Source organism: Coffea eugenioides, chromosome 3 (genome assembly GCF_003713205.1).
Source record: "Coffea eugenioides isolate CCC68of chromosome 3, Ceug_1.0, whole genome shotgun sequence".
Taxonomy (NCBI): Eukaryota; Viridiplantae; Streptophyta; class Magnoliopsida; order Gentianales; family Rubiaceae; genus Coffea; species Coffea eugenioides.
This window is the reverse complement of record NC_040037.1, coordinates 40,866,395-40,880,990: the sequence shown is the minus strand read 5'-3', so window position 1 is coordinate 40,880,990 and position 14,596 is coordinate 40,866,395. Positions and strand designations below refer to the sequence as shown.

The 14,596-nt window shown below is 41.7% G+C and overlaps 1 protein-coding gene across 1 annotated transcript; it reads right to left on the bottom strand.

Moving 5' to 3' along the window:
- Positions 1-1,064: 1,064 nt before the first annotated feature.
- On the bottom strand, positions 1,065-2,644 carry LOC113766631 (disease resistance RPP13-like protein 4). Its single transcript, XM_027310803.1, has 2 exons — positions 1,192-2,644; positions 1,065-1,087 (listed from the first exon to the last, which is right to left on the bottom strand). The coding sequence occupies exons 1-2, from the start codon at positions 2,642-2,644 to the stop codon at positions 1,065-1,067; spliced, it is 1,476 nt and encodes a 491-aa protein (XP_027166604.1).
- Positions 2,645-14,596: the final 11,952 nt, after the last annotated feature.

Sequence of the window (14,596 nt, the reverse complement as noted above, 5' to 3'; positions counted from 1 at the left end):
TCATTCAAGTATTCGCAACAATTGCTTTCTCATGTGGCATTTTGTCCCATTTGATATCTGGAGCATATGTACATTGATCAGTCTTGTTGCATTTGATTTCTCCAAGTACACCACTTCAGGAAACTTGCGTTTTAATTCTGACTCGTCAAGTACACCACTTCAGATACTTCAAAAGTACAATTTTAACTTTCCAGGTTTGTTTACCTATGTTCTCTAAGCTTTTGAGTTTACCTCCCCTAATGTATAATTTTTTCAAATCTTGTAATACACCAGGCTCTAGCCAATCAGGCATTTGTTCCAAAGGGATGCACCGAAGGTCCAATTTCTTAAGAGTCAGTGGGGCTGAGAAGGTCTCTAAAGAAGCTTCTGTATGTGCTCCACATGATATTACCAGAATTTCAAGGGCTTTAAAGTCCTTCAACTTTGAAAACTCCCCTTTTCCTACAGCTTCATTCCCAATTCGTATGCTCAATTTCCTTAACCTTTCTAACTGAGCAAGTTGACTTAGCTTGCACGGATTTCTTCTAACACTTCCTATCACAAAACCCTTTAGTACTTGGAGAGCAGAGAGCTTATGAATACCCTTTGGCATGCTTTTGAGCAGGTAACATTCTGATAAATCCAAATGGGTAAGGTTCCTCAGTGCTGATATATCAGAAGGCAGTTTCTCCAGATTGTGACATGCACGTAAATCAAGGATCTCAAGGCTTATTAGGTTAAGCACTGAAGGAGGTAGGTTATAAAAAGAGATTCACATATTACCGACTCTAGAACACTCAATCATGGTCGGAAACAACATAAGCAATCGATTCTTAGAAATTGAGTAATATAACTTGCTTTAAAAACAGGAGCTGGAGGAATATAGGAGAAATCAGGAGCAATTAAAAATGAATAGTAAACAAAAAAGTAGCAGCAAAACTCACTCAAGTAGTTGCTACAATTGCTTCTCATGCTGCCTTTTGTTCCGTGTGATATCTAGATCATATTCATCTCGATCAATCTCCTTGTTGCATTTGACCTCCAAGTACTCCACCTCAGGAAACATTGTTTGTAATTCTTGCTCGTTAATTTTCAAGTTCTTCAGATACTTCAAACGTAAAATTTTTACTTTCCAGGTTTGTTCACCTTGGTTCTTTAAGCTTTTGAGTTCACCTCCCGTGATGTATAATTTTTCCAAATATTGCAATACACCAGGCTTTAGCCAATTGGGCATATCTTGGAAAGGGATGCACCAGAGGTCCAATTTCTTAAGTTTTGGTGGGACTGAGATGGTCTTTAGAGCATCTTTTGTAACTTCTGTAACTGCTCCACATGATATTACCAGAATTTCCAGGGCTTCAAAGTTCTCCAAGTTTGAAAACTCCCCTTCTCCTACAGCTTCATTCCCAATTCGTATACTCAATTTCCTTAACCTTTTTAACTGAGCAAGTTGACTTAGCTTGCACGGATTTCTTCCAACACTTCCTATCACAAAACCCTTTAGTACTTGGAGAGCAGAGAGCTTATGAATACCATCTGGCATCCTTTCGAGCAGGTAACACTCTGACACGTCCAAGTGAGTAAGATTTCTCAGTGCTGATATATCAGAAGGCAGTTTCTCTAGACTGTGACATGCACGTAAATCCAGAATCTCAAGGCTTATTAGTTTAAGCACAGAACGAGGTAGGTTAGTCAATCTAGAAATGCCTCTGAGGCTTAGATATCTTAGGGATGTCTGACTTCCCAAACCATTCAAAGAGAGTTCGTATTCCACTTCAATATGATGTTCGACAGAGTTTTGCCACCGGCCCAACTGAAGAACCTCAACCCTATTCAACCTCGAGAGCCAGTCAAGTTTAAATCTAAGATATTGACAATTCACATTGAAAACCGTAAGAATACCATCAGGCATCTCACTGGCTGAAGCATCAAGACCCGCAAATAAGAATGCATGACGATGATCATTGCTAGGCATCCCTGTAGGATTAAATTCAAAAAAGTGAAGTCCTTTTGCAACCGAGATCAGCATTCTTCGAATCCAAGGGTGCACGATAAAACTGTTTATATTGGGAGAATGATTCTCAACTTTGGGGATTATGAAGCTTTCATTTATCAATTGTCCAAAGACATCTTCTCCAACCTCCTCTGCAGTCTTTTCTGAGGTTTTAGCGACCATACCCTCTCCTATCCACCAGTAAATAAGGGGTCTCTTCTTTATGATGCTATTCTCTGGGAAAATTGAAAGGCACAAGGAGCATACTTTCAATTGATTGCTCTCCAGACAGTCAAAACTTTTCCGAAAATCTGATATTGCTTTGATATTGCTATCATAAATTTTTTCCTCCACACCAAGTCTCGACCACTCTTCAGACATTGGCTGATCCTTCCCAGTAAAAGACTGACTTTCTTTCGCCGGAAAGAGCTGATTTACAGATGCAACCCTCTTTCTGATGAGCTCCAATCCATTAAGAATATCATCGGCGTTGCCATGCTTCAATCTATCAAACCAAAAATCATTATCGATGTCGTGAACCAAAGTTCTGAACCGTTTCATGAGTTCCCCTTCCCAATCTTTCATCTTTTCAAGTTCAGTCTCAATTTCTTTATCGATGTCTTGCACCAAAGTTCTGAACCGTTTTATGAGTTCGCCTTCCCAATCTTTCATCTTGTCAAGTTCAGTCTCAATTTCTTTGAATCCCGAAACTATTTTCTCATCTTTGTTATGGATGGGTCCTAATGCATCCCTAGCATTTTTCAGACGATCCAGTAGTGTTGGGACAATTTCCTCAGGTTTTCTTTGAGCTGGCATTCTTAACTACAGAAACAATACTTCCTATTAGCTAAGAAAACATTAGCAATCAAATCTTCAAAGATAAAACTTTTATATACTTGAAACAAACCAAGACAATCCATCGTACTGCTGATTAATGGAATCCCAAATTGCTAATCAAGATTTACTTCAAGGTTAAAGAACAGTTGCGCACAAAACTTTACCATTTCAAAAAAAGTCAGCTTTTTTACCCCCTATACTTATCGTCACAATTAATAAATGTCTGAGCAATCAATGAATCAAGAAGAAATTCAAACTGGTTGGGAGAATATTAAAGTACCTGGGAGCCTGCAGCTTGTGAACTTTTTAGAGGGCTTCTTCTTCCTCCTCCTCAGTTGGGGATCTTCAAATGTGATGTCAATAGGCAGACTAGATGGGGAGTAAAGAATATGTACATTTGCGTATAGCAATTAGTCCCTTGCGTTGCTCCGTGTGAATGATCCAGCGATAGCGCCTCTCACCAGTGACCCTTGAGGTCACAAGTTCGAATCTCCGCTACGCTGAATTGCTCCGCGCATTCGGGCCGGGTTGGAGCGTCGGGCCTGAATCGCAGAGAATTAATTGGGCCCCGTAAGAATTGATCCGGACACCCTTCCACAGATGACCCTTTACGTTACAGGGAACTATTACAAGTAACTTTTAGGTATTGCTTCATAACTTTATTATTATTTTTTTTTCGACTCAAAGCAATTGACTTTTGCCGAATGAAAAAAACCTAATCCTAGAGTTAATACCAAAAGCCGGCAACTCTTGGTATAACCCCAAGGACTTATCTACCCAACTAACCCAACCCCCCTGACCCGATGTGGGTATAACTTTATTATTATTTACCCTCATAATTATATCTGTTGAGATTAATGCTACCACAGGGATAGAGTACACCTCAAAACAACTCATTCGACTTTTTTTTCCAATATATTATTGTTGAAACATAAACAAAAATTGGAATTAATTAATTTTACAAATTGATTGTAAGCTCAAAAATTTTATTATTATTACCTTTAGGTACACTAACATTGAGATCAATACTACCACAAATTTAGAGTACGCCGCACAACAATTATTAGTCAAACATAAACAAAAATTATAATTAATCAAGTTTACAAATTGACCGTAAGCTCGACAAGATATCTAATTGTTATAAAATTTACACATAAAAAAGATTTTAAGATTTAACTCAAACTTCAATTGATGACACTAGTTAAATCTTTTTTTTTTCTTTTTAAAGTTTGCTATTGTTCAAAACCACATCTTATGCAAACATTTGATTCATATTCTCTTAGACAAAATACAACCAAAGAAAAGCATATCTTACAGAAAATTAATTTGCACCGGATCAAGGAGCTCTACAATTGTCAATGGCAATCATATTTGCAAACATTATTATAACTAATATAAATATTAGATTACTAACTTGTTGAAAGTGGTGCCGAAAAATATATTAGTATCTATACTTCTTGTTTTAACTCCTGTACACTACAGCTACCAGTGACAAATTGTACATGTCCATCACAAGATAACTGCGAGAAAAAGATTTTTCTCCTTTTGGTATAGGTTAATAAACTGATAAAGGTAATGACACAAATAAATTCCAAAGATATTTTTTGTGGGATTCCACTGACCAGAAGAGGAAATTCCATGTAGAAGAGTGGGAGACTGTGACTAGTGCTAAAGACGAAGGAAGGTTCGGTATAAGATATACTGATGACATGAATAAAGCAGCCATAGCTGGTTCATGCTTGAGAGTTAAATGAACCAATCTCAACTTTGAGTAAAACTTCTCAAAATCAAAAACTTCAATAAAGCTGGTTCTATCCAGAGAAAGGAGATGGTTGGGTCTACTAATAAAAAAAAGCCTAAAATTGGGGTGGATTCGCTTAACAAAGATACAGGCTGGATTACAAGGAATGTTAATGTGGAGGAGAATTTGTCTAGATAACTAGACTAGTCTAGTAGACCCCTGAGACGCAAAAGACAAGGGCCACTTAGATCTAGAGAAGAAGATTTGCTGGTCAATCATCCTTTTGGCGAGATGGGTTCTTGGAATTTAGAGAGGTTATCTTTTGTTTTGCTTCCCCGATTGTTCAAAAGATTCAAGTAATTCCCGAACAACATCAATCTAATTCTCAAGATTTTTATAGGTGGAAGGGCCATTATGATGGAACCTTTTATTTAAATCCTACTTCTCCATGATGCAATTACCCCTTGGGGGTAGATCAGATGATCTAGCTACCAGGGAGAAACTCAAAACTCTTATTGGGTGTAAATTGAGGGATCAAATCCCTCAACTTGTATTATTATTCAGCTTTTTTGCAAATTTCACCGATAGGTGCATAGCCATTTGTTTGGTCCGGTGGCAATTTAATCTCCTCTACATTCTATATTGACTCTTTTGGATACACCTCTTTCCCTAAGTATAAAGTAGGTGTAGAATAAAAATTATCATGTCGACAACAAAATGATGTAATTAACCCATATTATGTTTGACAATCATCCATTTGTTAATCCCTCTTAGATGTGGAAGCTGCAAGCAAATAAAAGAGTTAGGAAATTCCTACAGCTTGCTTCTAAACAAACTCTTCATAGAAGAAATATCAGTCAAGAAAGGACATGTCACGTCTGCCCAGGGACAACATATTTTATGTTTCTACCCCTTTGTCACCTGTATCTGGCAATAGTTGGCCAGTCCCAATTGCCCTTCTTTTGAAGAGGATTTATTTTGATAAGTGTTTATTTTGTGATTATTTTTGAGATGTTTCATGTTGCTTTTGAGTCAAATTGTGAAATGCTATGGTCTAAAGTCCTTATTCTGCCTTGAATTTACGCATTGAGTTGATAGTAGGAAGTATTTGTGATTGTGCCATTTTATTTGCAAATTCTTTACGTATTTGTAGGGTTGAATGATCAAGCCTTAATTTGGAGCTAAATGAGAGAATATTAAAGAGTGGAAAGAGGCTTGAAGCACGTTTGAAGTCACAAATGTTATTGGAGGAAGATGCCCGACACATGGAAAAAATGATGAAGTATTGCACTTGAATAACCAACTTGAAGATGAATGGAATGGCAATGAGCTGCCTCTTGATTAGAGTCACAGGTCTGATTTCGTGGAGTGCGTATGAATTTCTTTCTTGGTACTAACTCTGAGTATTGCATGAAAATTTTGTTTGGTCAAGAACTAGGTACCAAACCACTGAGCTTTCACCAAAGAGAGACTAGATTGGGGGTTCGAATCTCACTTGTAGTGAAAAAAATCCAAAAAAGGTGTCAGAACATTCTTTTAATCTAATTAGATTCTTATTTCTACTATCCTCTTATACACACATGACAGGTGCCGAACCTGTGCAATAATAATTACTAAAAAGTCCTAATTACCACCAAAATTAATTATAGAACAAATCCAAATACTGGAGCAGGGACCCTAGGTGTGCAATGGGTTACTTGATTCACCATGTTCCCGAAGAGTTTGCTTAATCCGATATACCAGATTTGTCTTTAAAAAAAAATATTAATTTTACGTACAATGGCAAGTAGGGTCGATTCCACAGGGAGCGGGTAGAAAATTATTTCTTTCCAAATTAGTAGAACGAAATTGGGGGATTTTCAATGGGAGGCAAATAAATAAAAATAAGAATAAAAATAAAGCGAACCAAATTCAGAACTAACTCACAAAGCACAATTCAATAAAAAATAGCAATTAATAAAAGTTCTACCCAAAGGATCAACTGCTCAGGCACGGTCCAATTAAATGATCATCGATGCAAATATATTTCATCCATTCATCACTAGATTGGTTATAGTTACCAATAAGCTCTGACAACCAGTTCTTCCTTACCTTTTCGACATCCAAGGTACGACCATTGACTGCTTCCCTAACCAAATAACAACCCTAGGTACGACCGTAGGAATTTAATTACCCAATTGCATTAAAGCTAGAAGAACCCAACCCTAACCAATAAACATGCTAAGAGGGTTTATTTAAGCTAGATCTTGCGTTTCCCCATCATAAAACCAATTATGGTGGTTGCCACGAGGTGTTAACTAAATGAACAATTACGGATTCTATTTAATTAACGTGGCAGTAGGCTATTAAATTAAATCAAATACCCGGCCGTTGATATTTATTTAATAAAATACCCATGAACAATTAATTCAGGAAACGCACGAATAGCAATAAATTGAGAGAAATAATGAAGATTCGATTAGATCTCACAGATATTATGGACCGCGCCTTCGCGTCAACCTTTGGGTAGAGGGGGGGATTAGCTGCTCCTCGTCGTGTCAATCCCGCGTGGTTTAATTGAGTTCATTCAATTAATTGTCGGAGAGTTGGAAGGGTGAAACAATGAAGGAACAGTTTCTTCGTATTTTGCATCCACAATGGAGCCGCGCGCACAAGGGGAATCTTTTTCCCTAATTGCGGCTAGAGAGAAAAGAAAAACCCAAAAGCGTCTGACAGAAAAGAGACAAGACGAAAGCTAATGTCCTCCTAATTTCTAATGTAATTCCTGCCGAAGTAGGAAAACGAAACAAAAGACGGCGTCTGACCAAAAAGTAGAGAAAGAAACTAAAGTTAAAAGTAGTGATCCCCTGCATCTGGCTTTTTCCTCCCTTTTTATAGCCGCCGTCCAAGAGAAGTCAAAGAAGAAAACGTCTGGTGCAAAACCTGGAGCAAAAGTGTTGTCTACAGAGTTCTGATCCCACGCTTCGGGTTCACGTGGACCACGGTCCGTCTTTTCGGTAGCGTCTACCTTTTCTGGCGTGGCCACGCTCTGAAATGAAAGGTCTTCTGAAAATTTGCCCCGCGAGCTCATTTTTTATGCCGACCACCTACAATTCACGTAAATATCGAATATGAGTGAAATTCCAATTCTTAGCACCGTGAATAGCTAAAATTAGGACAAAATAACAGTGCAAAATGCGTCAAATAACAGCTCTATCAAATCCCCCCACACCTAGACAATGCTTGCCCTCAAGCATTTCGGAACTCAGAAGTACAACCAAGAGAGTAGAGGTCATGTAGTAGTCTATACTAACACAAGCATCTAGGGTCCCTGACAATATCACCAAAGGTAGAACACACCGGACATGTTGTAATTCAAAGAATATATATATGAATACTAGGAACGCTCAAATCAACATCAGGAATGCCATTACCATAGGCTTGCACATTTATCACATCTCCACCACTTCAAAGTGAACTAAACACATAAATCAAAGGGACTTTAATAGGGTTGTAATGGGGCTTCGGGTGAAAGGCGGGTTAAGAAGGTGTAGATATGGGGTAAAGTGTCAAGAGAATGTCCGAAACTCACCAATAACCACAGTGCTTTACCGGAGGGGTTTCACAAACAAGGCAGTTTTCATTTACTGTACACACTGTACAAGTGCCCCCAATTTTTTCACTTTCTCTCTTTTTTTTTTTTTGTTTTTTGGAGAGAACTGCTCGCAAGGCGTGGGCACGCCTTGTAGCCCATAGTCCTTTGGTCAAGAGGTCTCTTCAGGATTTTTTTTTTTTAAGGAGAAAGTCCTGTAAGGCGTGGGCACGCCCTGTAAGCCAAAGTTCTCTGATCAGTGGCCTTTTTCCAATTTCTCCCCCTTTCTACAAGGATAACATCATACAGCTCCTAATCTGACAGTACTTGCAACCCCAAATTTGTTTGCTTTGCACAAATGATGGATTTCAGACATCTCTTGACAACATAGGGATAAACAAGAAAGTTTAAAGAGGTCTCGGGTTAACAAACACGGATAACAATCAAAAGCGAAGGATAAAGCTCAAATTGGTTCACTATTGGGAAACAAGGTGAATGCATGACTTCCTTCGAAAGCTCAAGGAGGTCAAATCCTAAATGCCCTTATCATTTCAAATGCATCTAGTTCAACAGGATGTGGTCTTGACATGTACAAAATAGCAAGTTCTAGAATGTTCATACCATGTGCGATACCCACTCAATCAAACAAAATAGAGCAAACAAGAATAATATGCTCAAGCAAGGCTCAAAAGCTCCCCAAAAGTTACAAGAATGGGTCAATTCCAGCATATTCAACATTCAACGACATTGCCAAGGGAAGCAAAATGCACAGCTAGCATATTCGACCACATACCCACTCACTCTGATTGTGTCATTCATCACAGCAACATACCCCAACACTAACAAGGATAGAAATAACAAAAAAAAAACCTACTAACTACAATGTTTTTCATTCATTTTTGTTTTCATTCATCCCCTGTTTTTTTTCTCTTTTTCTCTTTTTTTTTTCTTGAACTAATGAAAAAGAACTAATGGAAGCCACTCCCCCCACACCTAAGACCTACATTGTCCTTAATGTAGAAGAGACAAATAAAGTATTAGGAGGAAAGAAGAGAGACTTCCCTGACCACCGGGGATGAAAAATGAGATACTAAGGCGGAGGGGGGTGAGGCGGGGTGAATCCAATGTGAGCGAAGAAGGCTGCCTGATTCTCTGCCTGAATGCGGGCGAAGACCTGGAGCGCCATAAGACAGCCATCTATTCTCGACACCTGGGTGTTGAGCTCATCAAAAGAATCTTGAAGGTCCTGGTAGCGGGGGTCCCCAGCAGGAGGAGTATGAGAGGAGGACGGACCCGCCTCATCCGGATGGGGTGAGTAGCCAGTGGAGGGTGCAGTGGTGGGCTCCCGAGGCTGTGGCCCGCCCTCACCAGGGGGCGTAAACTGATAGACATCGCCCACTTTGAAAATAACCCCCATCCGCTCCAAACTGCGCAAATCCAATGGCTCAATCTCTCGTGCTAGGGCGAAGTTGTACTCCTTGTCGAGGTCTAGCAATCCCAATCGAATGGCCAAATGGGTAATGAGTGAGCCCAAAATAATCGGTTTATTGCGCTTTTGAATGACTGATTCCATTTGAGTGGCTACCCAACATCCAAAATTAACCTTAACATTGTTGCGCATGCACCAAAGGAAGTAGAATTCTGCTTTGGTATGGGTGCCGGAGGAATCCTTCCGCCCCGAGAAATTGTGAGCCAAGAACCTGTGGATGACCTTCAAGACCGGATCCTTCAGTTGAGAGGCCTTGGACTGACTCGGATTATAAACTTGCCGATCCGTGGACCACTTTCTCCAGATATCGATATACTCAGTTTTGAACGGTCTGGTGTAGTCACAAGCACTATTGATATAAGCTCCGGATGCAACGGTATCCTCACTGACAAAGCCCAAAGTCAGATTAAACTCATTGATGGAGAAACTATACTGTGTGCCTTTTAATCTAAACTAAATAATCTCCGACTCATCCAAAGTGATGTATTCATTCCTGATAAACTCAAAAGAGGAGTAAAATTCACAACAAAGCTCCTCAAACGTGGGGTAGTTAATGATCAGATACTTCTCCCAGTCTATTGCCGAGAACAACTGCTCAACCTCCCGTGCAATTCGCAGATGGTCAAGGGTAGGGGTATGGAAGCACTTGCAAGGAGCAAAAGGTCGATGCACCAAGGTGTTAAACCGGTCCTGTTGGGCCCTTGTAAGATTAGTGATCGGTTCCTCCCACTCCCCAGGAGACATGGTGCTTTTATTCAGGCCCAAACGGGACCGAATGGGGGGTTGAACCGGGGCTCGTCTCTTACGGGGTTGGAAGCCAGACGGCCCAGCAGTGGTTGCCTTTTTAGGAGGCATTCAGGGACCACAGTCAACAGAAATTACTAAATAGGCAGCAGCTCAACAGCAAAAGGGGACACAATTACCCCACCAAATAACAACCAGACAACAAACACCAACCAATGCCCCACTGCCGTCAATTAGCCGACAACAATAAAGAAGACCGAACCAACTCCCCTCAAATCAAGATATCAGTCAATAAAAGGCAACAATCAGCGAGCTACCGACCACGTGTAACAAATAATAAATTCACCAGAGCCCACAGATGTCTCAAGTATATAATCAATCCCAGGCAGATACGCGGACTCACACTTGCAGACAACAATTAAATGGTCCCCCAAAAACAAGCAATTACGTCAACCCAATACGAGTAGAAATTCAGCAATAAAAACTCCAAGACCTCAGTTGCCAGTTCAAAAAAGAGAGACGGGGGTACCACTAGTAAGTTCAGTGCTCCGCCAAGTTGAATTGGAATGGGCAGTGCCGCACGGCTGTGCGGGCGGTGAAGGTTGGTCTGCTGCGCGCGGGCTGAGATGGGGTCGCTCGCGAGGGGAGCAGGGCTCGCGCACTGCAGCTAGCTCGGGCTGGTGCTGAAGGAAGTTGTCGCGTTGGGGTCACGCGAGGCAGGCGCGCGGCTTGCTCGCCTCGCTGCTTGGTGCGCTCGGATTTGGTCGCTCGTGTCGAAGGGCGGAGGAAGGCCGCGCAGGTAGGTCGTGCGTTGAGGCTGCAGCCTTCGGGGTCACGCGATGGCGGCGGCGGCGGGCTGCGCTGATTTGGTAAGTGCGACTGGTGAGGCGCTGTGGAGCGCGCGGTGCGCTGGGCTCAGTTGCTGTCCGCACTAGCGAGGGTTACGCGCTGGAGGTCGCACGCTCTGGTCGCGCGCGGCAGGCGGGCGTCACTGGGCTCAGGGTGGCGCAGCAGAAGAGAGGCAGCAGGGGCGCAGGGGGTTTGGCGCACAGGAGCGCTGCTGGGCGAAGCTTGCACGTGCGCTCCTGTCGCGCATAGTGCGGAGGCTGCGGATCTGCTGCCGGCGCGAATCTGACGCCGTGCTGGCTGCGGCGTGCACGGCTGCTCACTGCGGTGCTGCTGGACCTCACGGGCGGTGGCAGACTGCTGGTGGAAGGCGGCGGAGACGGCGGTGCGAGGGGGGCGGTGACGGACAGACCAACAAGAAGAAAGGAAGAAGAAGGTGAATCGCAGACAAAAGAAATTGGGAGAAGACTGGATTAGACCAGTCAGGGAAGAAGTATGAAAAAGTAGGGTCTTGGTCAAGGGTTTTTTTTTTTTTTTTACTTTCGCCATCAGAAGGGTTGGAAGGCGTGGGCACGCCTTGGAGGACATGGTCTTCTGACCACGGCATCTAAATGATGTCCAAACGAAATTCCGTCAAGGCGTGGGCACGCTCTGGAACTGCTAGTCTCCAATTTGCTCAGGGCACCTAGCGTACCCCTTCCAAAGCATGGGCACGCCTTGAAACCCCTATTCTTCTGTCCAACATCACAAAAACAATCAAAACATTAAAATAAAACTGAAAAATCGCAGAGTAATGAAAAATGATCACAACTAATATTGTAATCCTTGGGTTGCCTCCCAAGTAGCGCATTTCTTTAACGTCTTTGGCTAGACATGGCCTTCATCTATTTAGACTTCACTACTTGGATTATCAAGGAATAGAACCTCCACTTGCTCACTATTAAACCCTTCATAATAAGGCTTTAGACGGTGACCATTGACTACGAACCTTTTCTCCGTCTTAAAACTTTGGAGTTTCACTGCACCATAATGAGAAATATTAGTAACAACGAATGGACCAATCCAACGGGAGCGTAACTTACCAGGAAAAAGCTTAAGTCTCGAATGATAAAGTAGGACTTTCTACCCTATGACAAATGACTTCCTCGACACTTGTTGGTCATGAAAAATTTTGCTCTTCTCCTTATATATTGCAGCGTTCTCATAGGCTTCATTCCTTAGCTCCGCCAACTCTTGTAATTGAAGCTTTCTATTTCCTCCGGCCTCTATAAGGTCCATATTACATCGCTTAAGTGCCCAGAATGCTCTGTGTTCAAATTCCATCGGGAGGTGGCACGGTTTCTCAAAAACTAACCTGTAAGGGGACATCCCAATCGGTGTTTTATATGCAGTGTGGTACGCCCAGAGAGCATCTTCCAACTTTAGACTCCAGTCTTTCCTATCAGGCTGCACCATCTTCTCCAAGATGGACTTAACTTCCCTATTCGACACTTCGGCCTGCCCATTCGTCTGTGGATGATATGGAGTAGACACTTTATGCAGCACACCATACTTACAAAACAATGCAGTGATTGTCTTATTACAGAAATGGGTGCCCCTGTCACTCACTATAGCTCTCGGCATTCCAAAACGGATAAAAATGTTAGATCTTATAAAATCTGCAACCACTCTAGAGTCATTAGTCCGGGTGGCTTTTGCCTCCACCCATTTGAAAACATAGTCAACAGCAAGTATAATGTACAAGAAATCAAAAGACGAGGGGAATGGACCCATGAAATCTATACCCCAGATATCAAAAATCTCAACAAATAATATAGGGGTTTGACTCATTTGGTCTCTACGAGAAATATTCCCCACCATTTGACACTTATCACAAGATTTGCAGAACAAATATGCATCTTTAAAGAGAGTAGGCCAATAAAAACCACTTTCTAGCACTTTACGAGCCGTCCGCTTTGGACCAAAATGCCCTCCACATGCAAATGAATGACAGAAAGTCAAAATAGAATAAAACTCACCTGCACTTACACACCTTCTTATCACTTGGTCCGAGCATTGCTTCCACAGGTACGGGTCATCCCAAAGGTAATGTTTGGCATCACTCTTTAGCTTATATCTTTTAGCTTTCGACCAACCTGCAGGTAATTGATTCGTTACCAAAAAATTTACAATATCGGCATACCATGGTGCCGACGAATCCATGACTAATAATTGTTCCTCAGGAAATGATTCTCTCAACGGTAGATCCTCTTGATTTGTGAGCAACCGGCTCAAATGATCAGCCACCAAATTCTCAGCTCTGCTCTTATTTCTGATTTCTAGGTCGAACTCCTGCAGGAGCAAGATCCACCGTATAAGCCTCGGTTTTGCATCCTTTTTCGCCAACAGGTACCACAAGGCTGCATGGTCAGAGAAAATAATTATTTTTGCACCCAATAAATATGATCTAAATTTCTCTAGTGCAAAAACAACAGCCAGTAATTCTTTCTCTGTCGTGGAGTAATTAAGTTGGGCTCCACTTAATACTCTTGACGCATAGTAGATCGCATGGGGCGCTTTTCCAATTCTTTGTTCCAACACAGCCCCCACGGCATAGTCTCTCGCATCGCACATGATTTCAAACGGAATGCTCCAATCTAGGGGTTGAATGACAGGCGGCGATGTCAACGACTCCTTCAATTTATCAAAAGCCTCCTTACATTCATCTGTAAAATCAAATGGCACGTCCTTCTGCAGTAACTTGAACAGGGGTGCTCCTATTTTTGAAAAGTGTTTGATAAATCTCCTGTAAAAGCCTGCATGGCTAAAAAATGAACGCACTTCCCGTACACATACGGGGTAAGGTAGAGCAGAAATAAGGTCTATTTTAGCTTTATCTACCTCTATTCCCTTAGCCGACACAACGTGCCCTAAGACAATGCCATGATCTACCATAAAGTGACATTTCTCCCAATTAAGAACCAAATTCGTCTCTATGCATCTTTTCAAAATTAGAGCCAGATTCTCAAGGCATTCATCAAAACTGTCCCCGTACACACTGAAATCATCCATGAACACCTCAATTATTTTTTCCACATATTCGGAGAAAATACTTACCATGCACATTTGGAAAGTTGTCGGAGCATTGCAGAGATCGAAAGGCATTCGGCGATAAGCGAATGTACCGAACGGGCATGTGAATGTAGTCTTTTCCTGGTCTTTTGGTGCTATCGCGATCTGAAAATAACCTGAAAAGCCATCCAAGAAACAATAGTAAACACGATCTGCCAATCGTTCTACCATCTGATCAATAAAAGGGAGGGGGAAATGGTCCTTTTTAGTCACAGAGTTTAGCCTCCGGTAGTCGATGCACTGACGCCATCCAGTAGCTTTCCTGACCGGGACCATATCACCCTC

Bases quoted from the DNA above. Each gene is read 5' to 3' on its own strand.
- LOC113766631 (XM_027310803.1), bottom strand. From the start codon at position 2,644: ATGAAAGATTGGGAAGGCGAACTCATAAAACGGTTCAGAACTTTGGTG. The intron at 1,088-1,191 runs GTGTATTGCAAT...TTACGTTTGAAG, and splicing joins GCCCAATTGGCTAAAGCCTG to TATCTGAAGAACTTGAAAAT.